The 27,376-nt window shown below is 33.6% G+C and overlaps 1 protein-coding gene across 7 annotated transcripts in view; it reads right to left on the reverse strand.

Moving 5' to 3' along the window:
• The window catches only part of FBXW7 (F-box and WD repeat domain containing 7), a 208,169-nt gene that overhangs the window by 29,943 nt on the left and 150,850 nt on the right, over positions 1 to 27,376 (reverse strand). For 6 of the 7 annotated variants that reach the window (XM_067035666.1, XM_059066684.2, XM_059066683.2 and 3 more), the window contains one exon: positions 192 to 274. In XM_067035666.1, coding sequence (XP_066891767.1) covers positions 192 to 274 — 83 coding nt within the window. Of the gene's footprint in view, positions 1 to 191; positions 275 to 2,696; positions 3,421 to 27,376 lie in introns of those variants that run through there. The other variant, XM_059066687.2, reaches the window with a different exon arrangement.

Genomic DNA, 27,376 nt, shown 5'->3' on the forward strand with positions numbered 1-27,376 from the left:
TGTGTCTTACTTCAATGTATTAGTAATATAAAGCCACAGTGGTAGTCATTCTCCTTATTTAAAATGTATGTTTCTCAACTTTCAGTGATCTCAAACTGTGTTAAACAGTCAACAGTATTCGTGACAGAATCATCAACTCTTTAAAGAAACATGAGAATCATGAGAGAATGAATTATTATACTTAATATTACCTTGTATATTCTGAGACTTTGCATGGTTTCTTTCCCAAAGAAAAAGAGCGGACCTCAGAACCATGGTCCAACTTTCTTTTCATCTATAAGGTAAAACAAATGAGATATGTTTAAAAAAAATCACCTGTCCAACTATCAAATCTTAATGTTAGCATCAGTAATACTGAAAAAATTCTAAAATTTTCATATGCCTGCAATGTTAATTAGGCATAGTTAATTCATATAGAAAATAAATGTTTCATACTTTCTTCTATTAGTTCTACTTTGTTTTACTCTTTACAAGACTGGAAAGGTGAATTTTCCCTCCTAATATTTGTCCAGAAGAACAGTGTATGGTGACTTAAAAATTGATATCCATCGTATATATTCCTTGAGAGTTTCACATTTTCTAGTTTAAGAACCAACACAGAGGAACATGTCATGTTAACCCACGCAGAAAAGAACCACATTTAATATACTGTTCTTAGTGATTTACATTTTCCTTTAAAAACATATTTTCAGAAAGATAAACAACAAATTCAAAATTTCAAAATCAGAATGGAAGTAACAGTCACTGAATTTAAAACACATTATTATAAAAGGGTAAGGAGAATAACGTAAATAAAATGCTCTTGAAAAGTAATTATGATAAGGCATAAAGCAATGAATATGGGCAATGAAAACAGTACAAAAAGTAAATCCATAATAAGAGGGAAATCTGGAGATGGTATAATAACGGTAGAAAAAAAGCCATCAATTGATATTTTATACAGAATACATAGCTCTACTGACAAATACTCACTCAGGACAAAATATTCTAACTTGAAAACCAACAAGAAAAATAGAAAGATTTAAAAAGGATTGAGTTATTCATCTTTGTAAGGTATACCCGACATCTGTAGTTTTAAAGTATTTTTATTATGCTATATAGGTATGTAATATTGTAAATATATTCAGAATTATATTTTGTCATCAATATTGAAATATATATTTTTTAATATTTTACTATTGGTTAACTGAGGTTATCTTACTGTAGATATGTTATAAAACTATAAAATAAGATCTGAGAAGATTCAACTTTCTCTATTTCAGCAACCCCTCTAAGATTTGTGTCTGCTAATTAATTACTGTATCATTGAAAATGATGGGAGCAGGGGAATCCCATAGTGATAGAAAGTTACCCTCATTTTTGTAATTAGGTGAAAACCCTTGCTTTGCAGCAGCCTTATTTTCTTACCTATTCCTCACATGGGAACATCATAACACAGCATGCCACACTGTAAATACCAGAGAGAAGCAACAAGACTCTAAAAGCTTTTTGAACCACACTCTGGGTAATAAAGACTGTGTTTTTATCATCATGAAGAAAGTATTCTAAAACACAGGGATAATCTTACAACGTTAGAGGCAAGAGCTGAGCATACAACAAGCTCATCCACAATTTATACCTTAGTTCATGAAATACCGACAGAAATGGAATTGGTCTTATTTCAACCCTTCAGAAGTTTCTGTGCTCATTAACATTGTTTTAAAGTGATTCCTCTCAAAACCCATTATTTTCTTTCTCCAAATAATTTTAATAAAAAGCAAAAATAAATACTTTAATACATAGGTAGCCACATGCTTCCATATGTATAAATTATAGACACACATGTACACATACACGCAAATGTATCCATCAGGAAGGTCAGTCAGTACAGATTACCTTAAAAATCTATTCTTTATAACTTCCACAAACCCTCATTTTCAAAGTTGTCATGATAAACTTTGATATTCACTGTAATTAAGTTTGTAATACTGGCTTTCAGAACTTCCCTGGATATCTTGTAAATACACTGGTGCAAATGCCATTTGCCACTAAAGCAAACTTTATTTCCATCTTAGAAATCCTTCAATGAATAAAAATGCCTGAAATTCATATCAAGGGAACTGCTGTGAAAGGATTTTTAAATTTAGAATATTTTATAAAATAAAGCACTTTCTTTATGACTATATGTCTTTTAAATATTATATTGTTTACTGAAAATACTGACTTTAGAACCAAAAATCAATTCTGCAATTTTGAAGGGGTACAGAAAGACAGAAAGTAAATATAACCTCTTTAAATATAAATCCCCAATATTCTAGCGATTCTACACTTTAAGAGAGGCAACTAAAGAAAAAAGAAAAACCTATATATAAGGAATAGAAAAATTAAAGGCAAAAGGTTCACTAAAAGCTAACTAAGGATACAGTATTTCCAGGTCAGCATTTAACGGAGCCACATTTCTAAAGTCTGAATATGTTTTCAGAGGCAAATTCTCAGATTAAAATGTACATTTTATTTTAAATGTAAAGCTTTTTCCAGTTCACGTTGTCTTTCCATTATTTGCTTACATTCATGATATAAAACAGAATACCAGACATCCAGCCACCCACCAAAATTAGAGGATACTGCAGCCATCTCTGATGATACAGATTTTCCTTCTCAGGCAGGCACACACACACACACAATCATACAACACAGGAAGAAAACAGCTTACTTACTTTGTAAAAAATCATTTTTAGTGTGCCGTAGAAACCCATGTTTTCTGGATTTTTCCCCTTCAGTGATTCTGTGCCCCCGTGTGTCCGGCTGCTTGGCAGTCTCTGACAATATAAACCTTTTTCAGGTAGGTATGTCACAGATTCTAATGTGGACATGCTCAGGCACGTCAGAAAAGGAAGATTAGGGAGCAGAACCGGCAACAAAACTCCACAGTAGAGGCAAATGCAGCTCAGTATCAAAACGCTTCTTGGGACACACATACATACATGCAGCTTGACTGAGGAGAACTCAAGGGAATAATGAGAGAGAACCGAGAAGATTATTGGAGGAGACTGTGCCCTGTCAAAGCCTGGACCGAACAGATTCCTCCCTCAGCAGCAGAGAGATCAGATTACATCTTCCCTTGAACACAGAATGGTGCAGTCCAGGATTCAGCAATGCAGACTGCACATCAATTACATGGTGATCCGCTCCAGGGAACCCGTAAGCACACAGCGCGCTGAACAGAGGGGAGGAGGTGGGCAACGAAGGAGACCGCCCCCATACCACAGCCCACTCTCTCCCCTTTCAAACTTTCAGGAGGTTATTTTTGTATTTTGTAAAACCTGCATTTTTGAAGAGTTTTAAATGGCAAGCATCGTTTCCGCAAATAAGTCCTTTCAGAAACATTTTTTAAATGGAATATATTTTCATATGGTCCTCCCAACGGCAGCAAAGCAGTCTATTTTCACTAACTGCTACCCTATTGCAGTCAGTCCTGGATCAGGTTTTTCAAGTGGCTTGGACGGTCCAAAATGCGCAATTCCAAAGGGAGGAATTAGATATTCTTTGGGGCGATTTACAAAAAGGTAAACCAGTTTGGAGCATACGGCATTTGCAGAAATTATGTAATAAGTTATACTTCAACCTGTATATTTCTTATATTAAGATTTAATGTAAATATTCCCTTTGCTTTCCCATTCCATTCATTTAAAACATAGTCTTCAAGAAAATTACCACACACTGCCAATCCTTACTAATCATGAGAATATCTTTTTATGATTAACAAACTAAGTATATGAAGTCTGGCTGAAAGGTTCTGTTTCTCCCAAGAGAGCAAAAACTGTGCTCACTGGAGAGTCTTATAATTATTTGTTCATTTACTGTTGAGTAAACAGGAGGCACTGGACTTCTACCTCTAAACTTACTTTCACAATGTGTACTGCTTATCATTAAAAAGGTGTTTTATAGAATAATAAAGGTACTAAAGTTTGCCTGAAGGCAACCTTTTTCTTACAATGACTACTATGCAAATCTAGATATTTCATCACTCAACTTGCTACAAAACCAGCTTCGGAGGCAATTATAAGATTCCTTGGACTAGAAAGGCCCATTATTAAGGGCCTGGTTAATTAACTCCTACCTTCCCCATTAACGTTCTTTATTACAAGTAAACTGTGTGCCTGTAGTTACTTAAGTACTTAAAAAGTTTCTTCAGGAAAAAAGAAATACTATATTGACTTACTACATTTTAATACTCTCTGCTATGGTAATAAATGACTTTTGTTAGAAAAATGATTCTAAATACTGCATAAATTAGTATAATAATTTTAAAAATAAATGTTTACCTTTTTAATTAAGACATTAAGTCAGTATAAGTCTTCTACTTTATTTTTTTAACATCTTTATTGGAGTATACAACGGTGTGTTAGTTTCTGCTTTATAACAAAGTGAATCAGCTATACATATACATATATCCCCATATCTCCTCCCTCTTGAGTCTCCCTCCCATCTTTTACTTTAAAACATAAATAAGATAATCCAAACTTTTATGAAAATGTACATCTTGGGTCTTCTCCTGGAAGTTATAGTCTATATATTATCTTTAAAAAAAAAAAAAATCCCCTTCCTGGCTCTGAAACTAATTCTTACCCTCAGAAACAATATGTACATGTACCCAGCAAAAGTTAGTTTTCTAAATAAACAATTAGCTTACTTCAAAGGAAAGTTACTTTTAAAAAGAAATCTCTTACTCTTAGGAAAAAAAATCCCAAATGTTAGGAACAGGCCCATAAACCCTTTTATTAGAGCTTCAGAGCATGCAGGATTTAAAAAAAAAAAAAAAAAAAAAAAAAGGATACCCCCTCCCCCCATTCTGGGCTGTCTAAAGAAACTAATTGTAAAATGAACACCTGAAATTTCCTCTAAAGCTTGTTGGAGGACAAAGAGACTACCTACCGGTCACATACTGGTATATACCTTGACTTCAATTGAAATCATGTCCTACCTCTAGCTGAACTAACCTTTTCAAATTAACTCTACTCAGTTGAGGACACCCACCAACTTTAATAAACCAGGAATGCTGTCTCAAAATCTAGGATTGTTAAAGAAGAAAATATCTTAACTTTGTACATTCAATGGAATGCTCTTCTGGTTACATGGCTCCTCTGTATGGCTATGAAGTTACAGGAAAACCTGATTCCCACAAATGTATGTTTATATGTAGGTATGTGTATTCATATTTTATTTTAAACAGGTAAAATATTTATCTGTCTCAAAAATCAAAATAATATGTAAAAAGTAAACACTAAGAAGACTCTCCAACACCCCAACCCACCCATCTACCATGGTTCCCACTTGGAAATTATTTTCATTAGTTTATCCTTTAAGTGAGAATGTGTATGCTTATAAATACAAAGACTTAATTTTTCCAAATATTTAAACAATTCTCCCTAATATCTTGTTTATAATGTTAATTTGAACTGCGAAGAAAGAATTTGCAAGCAAAGCTAGTCAACCAAGTCTCTAAGTAGATTTCAAATTAACAGAATAAAAATGAATGACTCTCAATATTCTCTAAAGTACTAGGAATGAAAATTGTGATCTATTATTTTCATCATAATCTATATATGAACAAAGCAAATGAAATCAGTCTCAAATTCTTGTTTCTGGGAGTCTTGGCTAAAATACAAACATTTAAAACTTTATTCAGAGATTTAAGGTTTTTAGTAATATGATTGAAAAAGGTTTTGCGTGTGAGTCTTTATCTATCTTAACCCTGTGGTAGACAGAAACACTGTAAAACTGAGATCAGTCCATAATCTATGTTAAATAAGTTTACCAAAAAAAGTATTTTATGCCTTATGCTAGAATGTTAGCTACTAAGTTCACTGAAAAAGCTAGCTAGCTAATCATTATAGCTAAGAAAATACTTATGTTTGTCATCCACATTTTTAGAATTAATATCTCAGTGTATTCAATATCATTTTCACTACAGTAAACTAAATCTTCATGTAATATCAGCTAAGCAATGAATTTCCCATTCTATAAAGAATTATTTCTTGTGCTGACTGACGTGCTATAAACCTTGCTGAAAATCTATTAGTAAGGGAGTGACTAATAATGAAGTCCTTAGATTATAGCCTATCTGCTAATTCAGACTCAGTGCTCATTTCATCACAACTCCATTGAGCTAGGTGTATGAGGAATGCATGAGAGCAGTAGCCTGAAAACTGAAAAACAGCACAAAGATATGAAGATGTACTGCCCCAGAGTGTAAGCCTCTGGGAAACAGCAGCAGTAGAATGATTAACTTTTGAGCTAGTGTAAGAGAAACTGCTCTTTCTAAGCAATTGGTGGGGATAACTAAGTTTTCAGAAGAGCAAGCTGTGGTTATGGGCAGAACCAAAAAACAATCCACATGTAAATAGTGAGAAAAATACAAACAATAAAACAGTCTTCATGGATCTTCAGAGAAGTATGTATCTTTATACATGGTGTTGACAGAGGAAGGAGTCTTTAATAGAGTACTTTTCCTCACCTTGACTCTCAGAGTTCATTATTTCCATTTTAAATATATTCTTCCATTGCACTTATCATACCTCATTGTAATTTTTATACATTTCTCTCCCCTACCACTCAAAGGTTCACAGCTTTCTAAGACATAGCAGAAAAATGATACATAACAAATAATTAATAGTTTTGAATCACTGGCCATACAAGCAAGTAGTAGCGACCATGGCATCATTTTTCTAAAGCATAAATATATAACTAGTACTAAATTATACTTATACTTAGTGCTAAAAGTCCAACTATTGTATTATAGTTGATGATACTATAAATACTATCGATTCTTTGCATTACTTTGCCAACATTTAAAATTTAATTTCCATTTTATAATAGTAGGATAATGTGTTTATATTTGTACATCAGTGATTTTCTTCATTACTATTATGACAACATTCTTTACTCTGATGTTGCACTAAGAAAACCACCTAGCACAATTAGCTGTCTTGCCCTGAGCACAGAATTTAGATTGGAGGCAGTTTGGGATTTCAACATCAAAGAAAGGAATGGCAAGCATGTTGAGGTTGAAACAAACTTGAAATCTCACTAACCCACAGTCATCAGGTTTCTGGGGTACAAGTTCTTATTAAAAGGTTCACAACTGAAATTGGCAAGTTAATAAACCTGTTCTATCACAGGTATTATCTATTAAAATAGGATGTATGCCCAGCACCTACATTTTCCCTAATACAAGTAGGTGGCAGTATTGATCAATAAGCTATTTTCACATTTATTCATTCGTTAAGCATTTATTTATACCAACTATGTGTCAGGCACAGGATAGTACATAATTAAAAAAACTTTTTTTTCCTCCATTGAATTTATGCTCAGACAGAGCATAAATTTAAGACAGAGAATAGGGTGATACATATACACATCTGATTCTTAGAACTCACACTGAAATTAGTTCAAAAAAATTTTTGAGAATATGTACAACAAAACAAGGTAAGCCAGATTTAGTTTGAAATTACCATCCAAGGAAACAAATATTAAAATACTACTGCATTAGAAAATATCCCAAACACTAAATATTGTAATATATAACAACTCTGTTTAAAATACACTTGCTGGGAAGTGTGGGGGATGCTTATAATAATATACAAAATCCTAACCTCAGTAAATCAAAATGCAAATCAAAGTATCACAGCTTAGACTGGTTTAAAAATTTTTTTAAGATAACTATGATTGTAGGAGTGGTACTTAAATTTTTTTTTCTTATTCCTGATGTTTAAAATATTTATAACTTTCTTTATAAAAATGCAGCCCCTGAGGATTTTGACACAAATTACAACACTGATTCAAGATAAAAGTTTTTTTCATCCCTTAGTTTGGGCCAAATTACTGATCTGATAAACATGCACAAATATATGTATCTACCAATACATAAATATAGACACATACAGAATTTCACACAATAATGCAAGTTAAGAGTTCTATTTATCACAGGCACAGAAGAAAATAATGAAGATGAGAGCTCTGCTTGTTTGCTCTTCTAAAATTTATATTGTTATAGAACTGTCAGAGACTTACTACACATACCAAAACATTACTTACAATACTTCTTTGTACACAAGCAACATCTGCAATAATTTGACAAAGTTGGTAAGTCACACTGGAGTTTATCCTGAATTATCTAGAAAGCAATTAATCTTTAAATCTCATACTTAGAATCCAAAATAAACTACCAGTAAGCATCTTGAATTCATACCTAGGAGTTTCCTCTCAAATTTTTATTATAAATTTTTTGTAGTAATCCCTTCAGTAAAGTAAGAAAAATATCATGGGAAACTATTTTTTAAAAGGTTAAGTTCAAGAAAGATAAAACAGCAAATATGGCCCAGGAATGAATTTAATTGACATGGAGAAAGAATGAAATCAATTTTCCTTCCATGTATTGCTTAGAACCACATTTGCTCTTTTTCTTTATCCAACTGGATATTTACTGCTGCTGTTTGTAATGTTCAAATATATTTACCTGGCTTGAGAAAAATTTCTTATAGATGTGGTATATCAACCTTGTATTTTAATATTAAAATAACCTTTCATTTTAAGTACTTCTTAAAATTCTGAAATTAATTTCTTATATTAGCTACTAGTCATGACTAAAAAGCTTTGAGAAAAGATCCACTGAATCAACAAAAAACCCACTAATAGCAGGAAGCCATTGAGTGTAGAACTAGAAGGGATCTTGGAAATCATCTAATCTAATTCTCCTTCCTTTGTGGAATGAACCTAAGTTTTGGAATCGGAGAAATCTGAGTTTAAACAACAGTTACGCCATTACTAGAGGGTAACCTCGGTAGGGGTTATTTGACCATGATGAGTTCCAGTTTTCTCTTAAATGTGGTGGTAATACCATTTACCTTACTAACCTAGGCCACAGAGTCATTGTGAAAACACAGAGGTGCCCCTATAAAATAATAACTATTATTTACAGGTGAGAAAGGTGAGGTAGAGAATTGTCTTGCTCAGAGTCATACAGCTATTTTAGAGGCATAGGCTCAGGTCCCAAGTTCACTACTTTTAACTGATTTCCATTAGCTATGTGATGGCTCAAGTTCAGCTAAAAAAATCAGACATTACTAAAGAAGGAAAAAAGTGTTGTATTTTGCAAATAGCAATTAAATATGCAAACCACAACTAAATCTTGATTTATTCAGTTCATGGAATGAATATCTAGGTCTATGTAACTATGCTTCTGCTACACTTGGGAATCTGAGGCAAAGACATGGTAATTGGGGAAAAGGTAACAGAAACTGAGAGAAAGAGTTAGCTTAAATGAAATCAATCAATTAAGAAAAAATCACCCACTATCTGCAAAATGCTACTGAAGTCAAATAAAAACACTGCAATAACCCTCCACCCCTAAGATACTTAAAATCCAACTGGCAAGACAAGAGACTAATAGAGAACAATATTTGACTGGATATCAAGTGCCAAATTGGGTAGTATAAGAAGTCAGAAAATGGAGAAATCATTTAATTAGTCTGAGATTTCATAAAACACATGATCTTGCTTCTAAATTTAAAAGACAGAAGTTTGGTAGATGTTGAGGAGATAGAAGGAAATTATCATCTGTGGACCTAAGATATATGTGGAAATGCCACAATCATTAACTTGAAGGACTGACAACATCTATAAGACTTCCAGCAGTCACTAGTCTTTATAAGGCTCATTAGGAAATAACCTTTTTAATACTATTATCTCCTAATTCAAACACTTAATACTACAGTTAAAATAGTCTTTAACTTACTAGTAATGGTTTCTTAAAAAGTACTTCCTGCCATGACTCATTCTTCCATTTTAGGGCTAATATGTGCTTTTCTGTACAAGGAGAACGTTACTGTGTGGGTGTGAAGACTGTAGACCTTTTATTTTAGTTACAAACACTGACTATGAAGGGGTCCTTCTGTTTCCAAAGGTACTCATACAGAAATCATATATAAAAGCAGACTGTACTCTTGAATATAGGGGGTAATGGTGCAGATATAAGAGAGTTCTTAAATAAACATTCAAATGTCATATTCACCAAATGAAAAGACAATAAAAAATGTAACTCAGGGCCAAGGTGGATACCTGACTCATTCTCACCAACATGTGGCTAAAAGGACCTCTACTATTCAAAAACACAGCTTGCTTGGAAAACGAAATACTCTGTCTTGTTCCACTCTCAGCCCTTTCTTCCCATGCCTTGCCCTTACAGCCTCCAGACTCAAAGCCTCCTGCTAAGGAATAGATTTCAGTATAGAGCATTCGGAAGGCACAGAAACTGTTCACCATATACAAAACTAGGAGAAAGGTTACTGTAAAGCGGGAGTTGTGAGATTCAAACACATGATAAAAAGTACGGTCCTTTTGAAAATATATACACATACTTAAGTGTGTGTGTGTGTACGCACACACGTGTATGGATGGGGAAAAGCCTACATAAATATATAAAAATGTGCACAGTGGTCATCTAAATGGCTTAATAAGAGATTTTCCTTCTTTTTCTTTTAACTTGTCAATAAACAAGTATTCCTTATTATGTGCTAACAACTGTTCTAGCCACTGGGTATAAGGTAGCAAACAATGCAGATGAGCTCCCTAGTCTCATACAGTTTGTATTCTGGAGTGGGGGAAAACACACAATAAATAAACTAATAAATGAAAAAGATAATTTCATATAATGCTAAGCTCTAAGAGAGAAATAAAACAATACTATGAAAGAAGTAAGTAGTTAACAGAGGGTAGTGGAGAACTGTAGCTATTTTGAAAGGTATTACCCAGGAAACAACTTTTAAGTCAAAATGGAGTAGAGCCTAGACTCAGCAAGAATAAGGACAATCTGGCTAGGTAAAGTGACTGGTACAAGATGAAGACGGAGAGGTAACCAAGGGCCAGATCATGTAGGATCTTGGCCATGGTCAAGAGTTAGGATTTAAGGAATTCTAGTGCAACATGAAGCCATTAGAGGATTTCTAGAATACACAATTTATGTGTATATGTTTTAATATTATTTTTTATATTTTAAAAAATGTATATAAAATTGAAGACCACTCACAAAGTAATTAATTCTCACTTGATGAAATTAGACATATAGAGAAAATGCATAAAAATCTTTTCAACTCTTTCATGTCCAATTACTCTTCCATTTCCCTTATCACTTGTCACCTCATACTAATTCTCAAACTTAGCACCTACTCCAAGATTCTTAAACTTGGAAAAGGAAGAGAATTGGAATAGCAGGTAATAATTATTCTGTACCATGAACCAAGCACCATTCTAAAGCCTTTATATCTAGTAACTCCATTCTATAAGAATGAAGGGGTACCTACCATATCATCTCTATTTCTTTGCTCTTCCACTTTCTATGCCCTGATTTTATCTTTCCATTTGATAATTTATTCTTTTTGAGAAAGAGAGAGATACTGGGCTCAGATCTCTGTAGACTGTTAATGCATCTGCCAGCCTTACTTTAGCAAATGTCTACAATGGTGAAAGACATGGTCACCCTTAGTTATTGGAGGTGAAATGATTTTACCCATGGTACACTTTTAAAAACTGCTTCTCTGTGATCATAAAGGAATTCAGAACATAATCACTGAATCTTAAGGTTGGAAAAAGCCTTCAACTAAAGTTTAGTACAGCCTCCGTTACACTCTTATGTGTACTTTCACTAGCATGTTGTCATCCAGGACCTGGTTAACCTAAAATACGTAAGTTGTTCTCAACTCTGTGGTCTTCTATTAGTTGGCTTACTGATTTTGATAATTATGTTCAATTATAAATATTTGACTAGCAGACACATAAAGTCCAGATTCAAACTTACTGTACTTTTTAAAACATAACGTCTCTTCCCAAATATCTTAAAAAATTTCCAGAAGAATTCAAAATGAGAAGGGATAGCTAAAACCAATCTCTTCAAACTACAGTCAAGAATCAAGGTTTGTGAACCTGAACTTATTTCCCTTACTTAAAAACATTTATTAAGTACCTATTCCATATTGGTGCTAGGCCAGTAAGAAACAAAAATCACACTGGGTTCTTCCTCTAGAAAGTGTACATCATAGTGATCTTTAATCAATTTTTTACTTATTTTAGAGTAGCTTGCCTGCTCTTTAAGTATTCAAGTGTTTGATGTAGCTGTCAAGTGAGTAGGGAAGAACCTAGTAATCATGCCCCCACTACATATAAAAAGGAGGATTCTAAATATTCATTTGAGAAACATCAATTTACATTTTAAAGCAATTACTGTACCCATAATTTAACAAACTGCATTCTTTACTTTGAAACTATCAAGCATTATATGACTAGCATAACACTTACATGATCTCTTACCTTTTCAGGAGATTCCAAAAGACTGTAAAGATTCAGTAAATAAAATCTGAGTACAAAGAAATATTGCTGGAAATAGTCATGAGTAGGGTTTGACATAATTTTGTCTGTCATGGAAACATCTTCAAAATAACTATTAATTTGAAAAGGTATCCGATCTACAGTAGTCTTTTATTTGCAATGAACTGTAAGATTGATGATTAGGAGTACTTTGATATCTTGGCAAGACTATTGTAAAAGAAATATTTTATTTATAAGTTCATTTTCTTTATTAAAAAGTTCTTTAATATTTAGCACATAACTTAAAAAATATTTACCTATAAATACTTGAGGCCTCCAAATGTTTACAAATTAACTTTGAAAGTTTGTCACACTTGATACATGACTCTAAACAGCTCTTTCTGTAGGATGGATATCAGGGTTTTCCCACCAGTTGCATGAAAGCATGGTATGTAGTGATGGCATGCTGACTATTAAACAAATTTGCATACAACTTTATTAAGAACTGCTCTATGCACACAGCTGGTCTGCTGGAAACTGTTACAGGGTGGTATGAGAGCACTTGAAAAAACTAAATCTAAATTTTATTTTTATTGAGTTAATGCATGTTCAAACTTCTACAACATGAAAAAAAAATTCTATGAGGAACAGCTTAAATCTACCAAAGAATATAAAGTTAAAGCTAGCAAAAAGATGTTGAACTTTAGAATATTCTGAAAATTGTAATATTTTGTTAGCTCTTAGGATAAAGACAGACAGACAGACACAGACACAGACACAGACACACAGACACACACACACACACACACACACGCACCTCTCTTCATTTTAAGCCTTTCCTTTAAAGTTATTCTATCAGGAGACAAAACAGCAAATTAAGAACTTAGAATTTTTTCCAGAGATGTTGAATGAGGTGATATTAATCATCATGATCACAATGTAAAAAAGCAAAGACTAAAATTAGATGGTATTTTCTAAGATATTTTTACTCAACTAGCTTTTATTGAACAATTATAATAAACAGATTTTGTTAGGCTAAGGTGTAATTTACTCCCCACCAATTCATTTATTTCAAAGACCTTAACTTTGTGAAGTTCACTCCGTGTGTTTATATATAGGTAGCAAAGGAAAAGGAAATTACCGTGAGAAAAATTTACGGTGAGCTTCTAACCCCCCATTTCATTTCAATATTATCAGTCTCATCCAAATGAATCCTGAGTCGTATAATGGTTCTCTATTTTCTGAACAATGAAACAAGAGGTGGAAAAAAACTAAAGTGACTCAAACATTTTATTTTTATAGATCTAGACCTACCACATTCTAGAAATATTTAGCCAAGGTTACTGAAAGCTAGACTCCAAGCAAAAAAGGATGCAAAATTGAGCAAGATATAGTCTCTATCCTGGAAGAACTCCCCAATTCAGAGGGAAGGACAGACAAATCAATAAAAAAATGAGAAAGCAATATAACTGATAAATAAAATTGCTCAATTTACACGACAATACACAGACCTAGAAAAAGGAAGAAATAAATGTTGTCACACATGGCACTATTTTAAACCAAAAGAATAAAGGAAAAATAAACACTAGATTTTATTCTGACTTGAGTGCTCCTTCAGTGCTCACTATCAAAAGATACTATAAACTATTCAACCTTGAATAAGCAACTCTTTCTTTTTTTTTGTGGTACGCAGGCCTCTCACTGTTGTGGCCTCTCCCGTTGCGGAGCACAGGCTCAGCGGCCATGGCTCACGGGCCCAGCCGCTCCGCTGCATGTGGGATCTTCCCTGACCGGGGCATGAACCCATGTCCCCAGCATCAGCAGGCGGATTCTCAACCACTGCGCCACCAGGGAAGCCCTGAATAAGCAACTCTTAAAAAAAAAATGGTCTCTTAAGAAAATGAAATATACAGGGAAGAGAACTTACTATATGCCAGGCGCTCTTCTAGGTGCTTTACTTTATATTAACTCACTGAAACTGTGTTAACAACCCTATGAGGTAGGTACTACTATTAACCCATTTTACAAATAAGGAACAGGCACAGTTGAGTTTAAGTAACTTTCCCAAGGTCACACAACTATTGAGTTGGTAACAGCAATTTAACCACAGGGAGATCCTGGTCTCCAGTTTATAGAAAATGAAATAGGGTTTTCTACATATATAGCAAGAAGTATTGGTAGTTAAGAAATCTTTGGGATGCTTCCTGGGCTATTTCAGTATGCAAATGTGTGATGTATGGATGAAATTTATGTTAGACTCACAGTAGACACAGAGAAGAAAAGACAAACTAGGCAGCTAATTATGTACTGATACACTTTATTTGTGGGAATTTACTAAGAGCAACTTGACAGAGTTAACACACTACTGCCAATGCTTCCTTGGTGAAGAACTGCTCCAAGATGATGGCATCCTGGATATGTACTGAGGCGAGGCAGCCATCAGTAGGCAGAGTGGAAGAAAGTCTGATGGAAGGTGCTCACAACAACACATGGGTTTTACCTCCTTTTCCCAAATACCCTAAGAACTTCTATCTCCTACCCTTATTTCTTCATGTTCCATGCTTTATTTCCCCAAAACGTGAAATAATGAAAAAGAGCTGAGAACACAATACAATGAAAGTGTCTTCACTGGAAGGTCCTTTCAAAGAGGCTACTGGGTCTCTCACCATTACCAAAATGATCTAAACGCTACAGTAGATAGGCAAAAGTTATTGTATACATTATAACACTTATTGAAGGAACCACTTCAAGTGATCTTTATTGGTTACTCTAACCCAAATACACTTAACAGGGAATTATGATTTCTACTTGATTTTTAATTTAGTTTAGTAAACAGCCTAAAAATACTTATTAACCAAGTAATGTGTATGTGTGTGTGCATATACATACACACACACAGCACTTTTCCATGTAAGTACATACAGAACATACTCTTCAATATGTGATTATCACTTTGGCCGTGTTTCTTAATTTCATAACATATGACCTTTTTCTAAGAGCCAATCCATCTTTAAGAAACGTCAATTTGATCCATGTGTGGTTATCACTTTCTAGCAGTAAACACCATTGTCGATACATGCATATCTCTATGAGTTTATCCTACACTTTGTTTCAACTATCTCTAATTACCTTTATTCTAAGTAGGATACACAATTACAACAAATTTAGATTTATATGGTTATTTTAATCTCCCACAGACACTCATTCACTCAACATTTACTTGGTTGCCTATTATACACAAGCTAAATTAAGTATGGTCTCAGCTTCATGACTGGAGTTCACAGTGTAGTTGGGGAGAAAGCATAAACAATTAAAACAGAGCAAAGCTGAAACTAGTAAACGCTACACAGTGTTAGAAAAATGCATAACGCTAAGGTTTTGACCTAGTTTGGGGGTTCAGAGAATGCTTCTCTTCTCTAAAGGAACGACTAAGCTGTGCTGTGGCGGGGGGAGGGGCACCCGTAGGGCTGCAGTGCACAGAATAAAGGTATTATGGCAGGTGCAAGATGAGGCTAGAGAAGTAGAGAAGGGCCAGCTTATGCAAGACCTCATAAAGGATTATGGTCTTTACCATAAGAGTAATGAAAAGTAAAGTCAGTCAAGGGAAGGGCATGACCCAGATACACCTCTTGCAATATCATTCTGAATGTAGTGTTAAGAACAGAACGGGGAGTAGAAATAGAGACAGATGCGGAGAACAGACGTATGGATACCAAGGGGGCAGGTGGGTGGGATGAACTGGGAAATTGGATTGACATGTATACACTAATGATACTACGTATAAAATAGCTAACTAATGAGAACCTACTGTATAGCTCAGGGAACTCTACTCAATGCTCTGTGGTGACCTAAATGGGAAGGAAATCCAAACCGGGGGGGGTGGGGTGGTATATGTATACGTATAGCTGATTTACTTTGCGTACAGCAGAAACTAACACAGCATTGTAAAGCAACTATACTCCAATAAAAATTAAAAAGAAGAAAATAAAAAAGAGCAGAATGGGGAAGTAAGTGAGAGTTGATGTGGAGAGACTGAGGAGGAAGCTATTCCATTAGACCATGCAAGAGATAATGTTGGCCTGGACTAGCTAGGTGCATTACAGACGGACAGAAGTGAAGAGTTAGGAGATATTTAGGACATAAAACTCATAGGATTTGGTGACAGACTGGTCATGGGAAATAAAGGAGAGGGAGTTAGTTATTAACAATGACACCAAAGTTTCTTACTTATGCAACTGGATGGAAAATGACACTGAACAAGGTCAGTGTTTGTCTTTGTTTTCTAGAGTAGGAAGGATCACAAGTTCCATTTTTAGTCTTATTTGGTTTGAGGTGTCTTTGAGACAGGTCTCAACTCATATCATGCTCCAACTGGCTCTGGAGCTCAAAAAAAGGTCTAGATTGAAGATAAAAACATGGGAATTAACTGTGTATAGGCCACCTCCAATTTCCTTCGCAGAGCCACCTCCTCCCCATTTTAAAGCTGTGAATCACATTGCTTGAATCCAACACCCTGTCACAATGTGTGCACATTAATTATTTGTCTCTCTTCCCTATTAGACTGTAAGTTCCATAAAAGCAGTGACCATGTCTATTTTGATTCCTGTTGTATCTCAGCTCCTCACACAGTTCTTGCACATATCAGGGTATCAATAAATACTATTTATATGAGATAATTAAGAATGTGAGATACATTCTAATCTACAATGACAGCAGTACAGAAATAATAACTGAAAAATATTAATAGGTAAACAATACATTTCATGTATTTATTATTTATTTAGTATTGCACTATACATATTATTACTTATAATATTTTATGTTTTCCCCCTCAGGGAAAAGTAATAAAATTTTCTACATATTTATCAGTTACACAATTCAAGTATAAATTAAATTGGAAGAAAACATACAGTTTGATATGCAATGAAAATGCAATTATCTTTGTTGTTAAAAGCCACCCTGGTTTGGGACTTCCTGTACCTTTAAAAATGCCCAACAGGGCTTCCCTGGTGGCACAGTGGTTGAGAGTCCACCTGCCGATGCAGGGGACACGGGTTCGTGCCCGGGTCCGGGAAGATCCCACATGCCGCGAGCGGCTGGGCCCTTGAGCCATGGCCGCTGAGCCTGCGCGTCCGGAGCCTGTGCTCCGCAACGGGAGAGGCCACAACAGTGAGAGGTCCGCGTACCGCAAAAAAAAAAAAAAAAAAAAAAATGCCCAACAGAATATGAACTTTTACTGATAAAGGCAGTATACAGTTTTAACAACACTTAATTTACATCATTTCCTAAAGATCTCACTTACCAAGTATTCTATTGATTCATAGGTATTAAGCTAACAGCATTTTTGTGCTTCAATTTTACTGACAGGAAATCTACAGCATGAAAGTTTTTGAGAGTTACCAAAAGCATTATAACTAAAAAAAAACTTTGGCAATATATATCTTAATCCCTATGAATAGAATTACAGGCTGAGTTCCATTTCCATTAAAATTAAATTGAAAACTGCATTTTTACATATAATTGCCTAGCTTTATTTTGCTTTATGTGCTTTTTATCACCATCTCTCATTGAGATAGGATGTATCAAGAAACACTACATTTAATGAAAAGGGTCAAAAGAACTAAGATCCCACTGAAGTATCTTTAAAAAAATATTGATAGATATTTCAATTACTACTTTATTCATTTTGGTTTTGTGAATATGAAACATATGCAAGGCATAATTTTAACAACAGATACGTTTGGGGGCATACCATTCGCTTCTAATTTTGAATGCAGATAGAACATACCTCATCTTCATCTTCAATGTAGTCAACACTACACATACAGATTTCCAAATCCTCTTTGGTTTTCATCTTCTGATAAATACTCCCATATATCAAAACTGAGGAATGTTATTACATGGCTCAAAGAATGTATACATGTATACATTTCAAAGCATGTATACAAAACACTTTTGTATATAAACATACTCTGGAATGTTAAGTAAATATATATGAAGACTACAAAATATAGTGCAAGATGATGAGAAACACTAGCTAACACTATCAGTGCTTTTAAAATTATATTAAAGAGAAACAAAATATACTAAAATAAAAAAGGAAAACTGATAAAAAAAATTTGGAAGAGATTGTGGTTGGGCCATTTATTACTTATTTGCATTAGAGTTAATTAATATTCTAAAAAGGTCTACAAAAAGCTGAACAACCTCTCAAGCTCTGAATTCATGGCACTGACCTTAGACTTTCTCAGAATGATTTTTAATGCACTCTGTTATTAGTAAAACCTGTTCAAACACATGCCCCATCTGCCAGCACCCCATCTGCAAGAGAGCTTCTTATTCTTGTAGACAGTACAACTTCTGCTTGCTTCCTTCTCTACATACCAGCTGTATGGTAATGAGTGTTGAGCAGCTGAAAATCCTGCATGATAACAAAGCTAATATGAAAACGGCAGAACAGCAACTTCCCCTCAGTGAAGCGGTTGTCTCATGAACGTAGCAGATAAGCTGTTAAATGGGGGTTGGGGGTGGTGATGAGAATTTTATTTGTTTGTATGTGGGGGATGTGTGCTTGTGCCTGTGCACGCACGTGTGTGTTAAACATGGGTCTTCCACATAATTAAAAAATAAAAAGAACCAAGAGCAGTACAGGGTACCCAAGAAGGATCTAAATTTCTAAGTACTTTCGTTAAGACTTGTGAATCAATTCTTTAAATGTTTTAAGTCTCAACTCCTATATAGTAATAATATACCAGGTGCCATTTGGACAAGCTAGTTTTCAAAGATGTTAACAAGTTACGTTCCATTTCTTAATTAACTCATTTTGGGGCCTTTAGGGAAAGAAATGGCATCAAAACTTAAGAATCATAATGGAAACTGTTCCCTAGACATTTTAGCTGCTAACATAATATGTGAATCAACAAACTATGTTTTTAATTCTTATACAGCAATTTAATTTCTAAAAATGTAATGGTATTTGAAGCCAACACATTTATTCTGAACAGAGAAACTCCAAACAAAATACTAAGTGGCACATGTTACTTTCTTAATTCAGGAAGACATATTGGGGTTAATTTTTATATACATGAGAGTCACACTGAATGACTCTATATAATGTAAGAAGATCCAAATCACATTAATTTTTTATATGCAGTATCTTTCCATTTAGAGATTAACAGTCATTCAGAAACTTTAAGAAAAATGACGATCAAAATTGGTGTTATGCATTTTCTCTCACAATCTGAAGAAACTAAAAATGAAAAAATATTCAAAATACTAACCATAAGTGAAAGAAATAAGTACTATTATATGAGGAGAATTAATTACATTTTTACCAACACATCTAAATAAGTCTTATGTGGACTTCATAACAGTTACTAAGTTCTTATTATACAACCATACTATCTCTATGTTATTTCATTTTACCCATAAAACTATCCTGTGAAGTAGGTACTACTATTATTGCCATCCTACAGAGGTGGTTAGTAAGTGATGGAGCTAAAAACTTAACCCAAGGTCTAACTGACTCTATCTCTATGTTCTTAAGCACTCTGCCATCCTGACATAAACTCCACAAGGCAAAGATTTGGGTCTGTTTCATTCACTACTGTACTCCAAATGCCTAAAAGTAGTCCTTGGTTCATAGAAGTTGTTGAATAGATTGAATAAATAGATGGAATGGATAGAAGAGATAACTGCTCAGTTGTTTTTTTATTAAGTGTACATCACTTTAAGTGAAAAAAAAAGCTACCATAAATTTTGTAAAAACCCTTAATCATTTTGATATTAAAAAAATTATTTACCAATTAAAGAATCTTAAAATAAGACTGTTTAGGAATCTCTTTACTTGTCAGGTTGAAAAATTAAGACTAAATTTTTAAAATTCTCATGATTAAACATTCATTTTGAAAGGTTGGTACAGAATGAATAAGAGCAATATTGCACTGATTTTAGCATTTCCATGAATCCACTTGTCCTCATTTTTATTGTCTAACTATAAAAATGCATTTTCCCTGTTAATTAGCTTAACGTATTCCTTGACTTCAAATATAAATCAGGGCCATGAGCTTCTATAATATAAAAGCTTTTGTATTATATATATATATATATATATATATATATATATATATATATATGTAAAAGAAGCTGAATTGAAAGAATAGTTCCAACTTAATAAAATAGCACCAATCATCCCTTAACAAGTAAGATGTAAAAATAAAAAGTAAGATGTAAATTGCATTTCCTCAAAGAACACTTACAGATTTAAAAAACCCACAAATTCAGATGAGATTTACAAAAACAGTACTATACTGCCCCTACATGTTCAAACTAGTAGTAACAATGACATTTCAACATCTAAAGTGATAATGTAGAGATTTCTGTGGATTATTGAAAAGCTCTTTAAGCTCAAATTGTTCCCAAGTGAATGATATGAAATCACCCACACATAAAAAGGTAGTTAAAAATAGGAATAACCCACAAGTTTCAATTTTCACTTTCAATACTAGCAAGAAGAAATATAAGATAAGAGAATTTCATCCAACATTATATTTTTTTCTCTCAAAACAGATTTCCCCAACCTTACATTAAGATATCATAAAATAACCATAAACAAATAGCTAATCACCTATGCGCTTCTGGAATCAATGTTTATATATTAATGTTTGAGAAATACTAACCATTGAACTGTTTCCCCCAGACCTAAAAAAATTTCTATAAAGCTCATAAATGTATACATAAACACATATATACATAGGTATTACCAAAACCACAACAGAAACTTTTATTAATCCAATACCAGATTTACTTTTAAAAAATCTATTGTAATTATTTTACCTTTTACACATTGTAGGAATAAAGCACTATATATGCAAATAAAGAGATGTGCTGCATCAATAGGTCTTTGTAAAAAGGAAATAAGAACGTCATTGCTTTTATCACAAATGGTAGTCCTTTCTGGTATTATTTCTATAGTAAAACTTACATCACATTTTAAAAATCCTACATTATATCTATCATTATTTGCATCTACTGTAATTAATCTACCATTATTTAACTGATTTATATGTGAGACACATTTATTTATGCAACTTTCCACAACGATGTCAGGGATAGGGCCAAGAACTCTAATTCTGACCCAGGTATGATCCAGAAAGAAATCACTATGGTGGACCTGACAGGATATTAAAGACTAAAGTTTTCTGGCAAGAACATGAAAAATGAAATAATATGGCATCATATTTAATCTTTCAGAGCCTCAGGATAATGAATATACCGGATACTACCTAACAGTATTTCAAAACTTGTAGATTTTACTATCAATACATTTCACTTAAGTTACCAAAATAATCCTATCAAGTCAGGTAGAGTGTCTGCATATGCAGGCATGTGTTTGGAGGTATCCTTATATACATATGGAGAAACTATAAACTAAAAATGATCACCAGTTGACTTGGAAATGAAAAGTGTACAACTGAATAAAGGAGTCTGATGAAACACTGTATACTGGAGCAGATCAAACATGCTCTCCATGCCTATGTGGAATTCTCAGGGTCACCAAAATGTTAAATTATTAAAATGGTAGGATTTTTGTTTGTTTGTTTTGTTCAATAATGTATCTAGAACTGTGCCTGGCAATTAGTAGATGCTTATTTGTTGAATGGATTAATTAATCCATGTTCCTCTGATTGATATCATGAGGATATCATGGAACGGTGACAATAAGTCTCTCAGAGACAGAAAAGCATCAGTGGCCTCCCCTTAAGGGAAGGTCTCTAACTTATTCATCTTTCATCTTTGTTACATTAGCATCACAAGCAGGGAGTATATATACGCCTAATACATATTAGCAGAATTAAAATTAATTTAGTGGTGTTAATATTCCACAGAAATACTGAGAAAAATTTAAAAAGTTGTTGAGGTTCTCATTCCTCATTTAAAGTATCTATCTGATAGCATGAGTTCCCTTTAATCACTGAAGAAAAATAATATAGAAGCTCTGAACTATTATCATACTATATTGAGCTGCCTATAACTAGGTTAATAAAATTTAGGTATTCATTTATGTAATGTATGTTTTAAAGCAGTTAAATATGAATGCACTTAAGAGACTTAAGATAAGGCTTAGGTTACTTCGACATTTCAAAGTGTATTCCATTTCTGAATGTGGATGATACCTGTAAAACTCAAAGGTCTGCAGTTAGCTCCACAATTCTGGAGAAAGCTGTGTTCCTGACTTCAAAACTTTTGGAGTTTAGAAGGGTAATATGGTACATATACAGCGTATGGCAGAACACTTCCAGTACATCACGTACAAACGTTTCTGCAGCAAAATATACAAATATTCAGATAAACAATAAAAGTGACTGTCTTAAGTTAGTTAGGGTTAGGTTTGGCCAACTTGTTAAAACACTTCTTAGTTTTCAGGGCTTACTGGACTCCTGATTTGCAGACAAGGGACCGTGGATTTATTTCATACTTGTTTACCCAGCCAGAAGCTTTGTAACAAGTTTATTTTTAGCATATTTTTCATCTGTCTCCCATACTCCAAGTCTTAATATTTAGTTTCTGTAAAACATAACCTACAAATTTAAATAGCCTTGCCCTCTGATGTTAAAATTACTATACTATTTGTACAGATTAACTATCAACAAAAGGGATAACAATTCAGGGCAGTTATTTCTATGCTGTAGTTGCAGATTTACAAATCATGTTATAATTTGCTTTGCATTAATATCGGACAACTGAAGCACAACCTAATAGTATGACACCACCTGATGACAAAAACATCTAGAAAGCAATGTTATCAGTAATTAGATATTGAGGTCTTCATAAATTGTGAAAACAAAGTATGAATTACCTATTCAAAAATCCAGGATTACATGGCAAAAGTTAACCTAGAAATATTTGGAAACTAAGGATCCATTCACTCAACAAACCCTTACCCAGGTCAGTACACCACACTGTTTATGATGCTGGAGCCAGACACCTAGGTAAGAATCTTAGCTCCATCATTTACTAGCTCTAGGGCAAGTTAGTTAAACTTCCTACACCTCTGATGCTACATCTATAAAATATGGATAATATAAGGCAATCTACTTCATGAGGTTATTTTAAGGATTAAATGAGTTCATATGTGGAAAATACTTAGAATAGTGTTTCCCCTGCATCCCAAGTTAGACTCTATTATATACTGCTACCCTGTTTTATCATCATCAAAACATTAGCATTAACAGTTATTTTTCTGTTTCCCTAAATTAGAATCTAAGCTCCATGAGAGCATGGCCTTTGTCTATCTACTTTACTGTTATACCTACAGGTTCTAGAAAAGTTTCCAACTCTGTTCTAAGTCCTTAATACATATTTTGGGGCTGTTACTACTATTGATAAACTTCATATCCAGATATAAGTGAATAACTTTGCAGCAGTATAATTAATGTGAAAAAACAAGATGTGAGACCAAGCAATAATACAAGTTCCTTCTGTCCATAACTTCTCTGATCATCTGCTTAGCAAACATCCTTCACGTTTTCATTTAAAGTTACTGTGAAGCCTTTCCTGAGCCATTTGAATTGAGACTTGGGTGGCCCTCTCATGCTCCCACAGTACTTTGTATATGGGTCCATTTAAAGCAATTATCCTTTGGTCTAAGGGTTTGTTTGTGGTTTTACCACTACCTATTAAATGCTTAACGGATTGTAATTTTCATTTTTGTATGTCCACATGCAGAGAGGAAGAATCATCACCTTTTAATTTACAGCCACTGCCTTGCACAGTACAGAAAATAAGACCGGAAGAAAATTTACAATTTATATTCTGTTTACTCATGTTTATGAATGATGTATGAAACATTCTTAAGAATAAACTGATAGGATCAAAAATAGAATGACCTGATATGTGGTAACTAGTTCATTCCTTTATTGATAAAATAAGTAGTGACAATAAAAACATATCAGATGATCTGAAAATGCCAATTTTTTCCCAAGTTCTAATGGAATATATCTGTGGAAAAAAACTTTAGGAAGCCACATTTTAGTTTACTCAAAAAAAAAAAAATCAGATAAAAATATTAAAATCTCCCTCCAAATTTGCTCATAGCACCACCCTGTTCTTCCTTCTCTCCAAAGTATTGTAATAATTTTTATTTTGGCATTTTCTAACTTGTCTGGCTACTGTAGACTCTAAAAAGTGCCATCTAAATGACTACACCCTATGTGTGTTTCTCCTTCGTTTTCGGAACTGCAATTGCTAAGTAGTAATTACTTTTAAAATTAAGTGTCAAACTGTATCTGAGTTTAGTTATATTTAGAAAATGAAATATTCAAAATCACAGCTGCACAGTCATTTAAAAACATTTAGTAAACAAAAACAATCCATATTCTAACAGTACAAAAACTCCTTAAAGAATTTTCCAAACTTAACAAAAGCTTCAACAAATTGGTCATATAAATATTTACATTAACTTTCTCTTGCACATCACTGGGAGCATGAAAAGATATTAGAGATAATTTCTGAAGTCTAAGAGTTCATAGCCTCAACTGAGGAAACAAGATAACTAAATGAAGCTGTCAAATAACACCACTGAGCAGTACATATATGTCTAAGGGCCAAAGGTAATTGCAACAACTACAATATGTTCCACTAATGGATGAGGACAACGGCAGATGCAACCAGTGCCAGGAGGAAGGTTCCAACCAGAGACAAGCTAGATTGTGAGGTCATGGAAAGGATTTGGAGAAAGAGGCACAAATGTAACTGGAAGATATTGACTAGATTAGTATGGGGGAGGGGAAAATGATACTGGCTTTTTAAAGGTTTCATATTTCTATATGTTAAGGAAATATCCATCTATTTCCTCTTGACTAAGAGTTCCATGAAACAAATGTTGAGTTTCATGAAATGCCTTGCAGGCATCAAGGCATTTTAGAATGGGAGACTTGATACAACTATTTTAAATGAGAATTAATCATAGCTAGACTAGAATTAAAAAATAAAAATAAAAGGTAAACCTGGATTGGGGCAAAAGGCAAAGCTATGTCAGAAATGTAAGACTAAGTTGTAGTGCTTTAAGAAATAGGCAAGTATTTCTGGCAGCTGCTTTTGCTAGCATGAAAGTACTCCTGTAGTAAAGATTATTAATAGCAATATACTTTGGGAGAAGCTGTCATTTAAACGGTACAAACAACACACTAAAATTCAGAAATGTAAAAGTATAAGCTAAGATGACAAAAACTGAGATAACCATAAGACACATTAAAAATGTGCTAAATCAATGATAAATGATAAAACTATACACATGGATCATCTTTTTAGATAAAAACCAGAGATAATAGTTTTAAAACTATGGGAAGAGTAGAAGAAAATTATAGTTGAAAATAATATTGGTGACAGGTTTATGGCAAACATTATTTTCCAGAAAGTATTACTTTAAAAAATCACCATGAACAACAAATAATTTCTTGATCTATTTATATATTTTCCTAATGAAGTTGTAAGTATAAACACATATAATTATTTTCTCAAAACGAAAATAAAATTCCTTCAATAGAAAACCTAGAACAATAAATATAGAAATATAATGATGTAGTATCAACTAAGTAAAATCCATAAAACTTTGCCATGGTAGGAATAAATTTGCTTAAAATTTGATTTCTTTCTCTTGTTAAACAATATCAGAAGTCCCTAGTGCTGTTTTTTATTTGGTACAATCTTTCTGGAAAACAATTTAGCAGTATTTATTAAGAATCTAAAAAAATTCACACTCCTTGTCCCAGTAATTCTACTTCTGGAAAAATGTATATAGAGATGTTAAAGATTTATTTATTAAAAAGTTCAAAGCAGGTCACTGACCAAATCAACAGCAGTTAGAAAATGATGACACAATTCATTTGGCAGATTATACACTTTTGAATAACTATAGCCATGGGGAACTACTAGCAATATATGAAAAATGGATTAAAGTATCGATTTTGTTTAAAGAGTTATTTACTTAAAATTTTTACTGTGGTTATTTCTGAGCAGTGGAATTACTGATAATTTAGGAAAATGTAAAGAAACATTTCTTCTGCATTTTACATACTGAGCATGTCTAATTTTTATAAACAGAAGTAAAAGATATTAACTACTGGAAGAAAGTAAAAATTCTCTATATCATAATTCAACTCAGGGAATTTAGGGGATTATCAAATTATTAAATTCAGGAAGGTAATAACTCACAAATTTGCTTTACCAACAGAACTTATGATGGATTATAAAATCTTCCTACAAGTGAAAATTTTATTGTAGAGTAAATAATGAGAGGTCGTTTTTTGAAACAAAGGCAATATAACTATTTGATAAAACTGGCAGACCTTTGCTGAAAAGTCTATTAAAGGAGCTTAATAGACTATAATTATATATAGCTTGAACTAACTGAAGATTATATACACAAAAACAACAGAATAGATTATGCCTGAATGAGAATAAAATTTTGAATATGTTTTTTTAAAAAATTAGTATCATCAATAGTTCAACAATAAAGAAAAAACTTGAATCCAAGACAGTATTGAAGCTAATGCTGTTTTTAATTTTTGTCATCATAGTCAAAAGTACTAAATGAACAAACTGATGAGAGTGGTACTGCACTGCAGTTTGAGGATGGTTAATCTGTCAGACACCCTGTTCTGAGTTGTTTCCTACCAAACACAGACCCTGAGGTATGACAACGATTCTCTCCTTAACCAAACTCTAGTCAGGCTCCTGAGCTCTTTTTCAACTAGGACCTGTCCTTCGGCATGTTCTCAGGAACCAAATTTTAGCAAGAATCCTGCTAAATCAGTCTAACCAGAATTCCCCGCCCTTGATGTCGATCACCTGTGGTACCTGGTCACCCTCTCCATATCTGTTGGGTTCGCCATCCTCCACCATACCCCAGGGGATTTCTGACCACCTTGGTTAAGTTCATTTAACCAGAGGACTTCCCCCCCTTTACCCCTGATGCTTCCTCTTAGAAATTATCTACCCACTGAACCCCATGCTGCTCCCTGGCTATAAATTCTCA

Source organism: Kogia breviceps, chromosome 6 (assembly GCF_026419965.1).
Source record: "Kogia breviceps isolate mKogBre1 chromosome 6, mKogBre1 haplotype 1, whole genome shotgun sequence".
In the NCBI taxonomy this organism is placed as follows: domain Eukaryota; kingdom Metazoa; phylum Chordata; class Mammalia; order Artiodactyla; family Physeteridae; genus Kogia; species Kogia breviceps.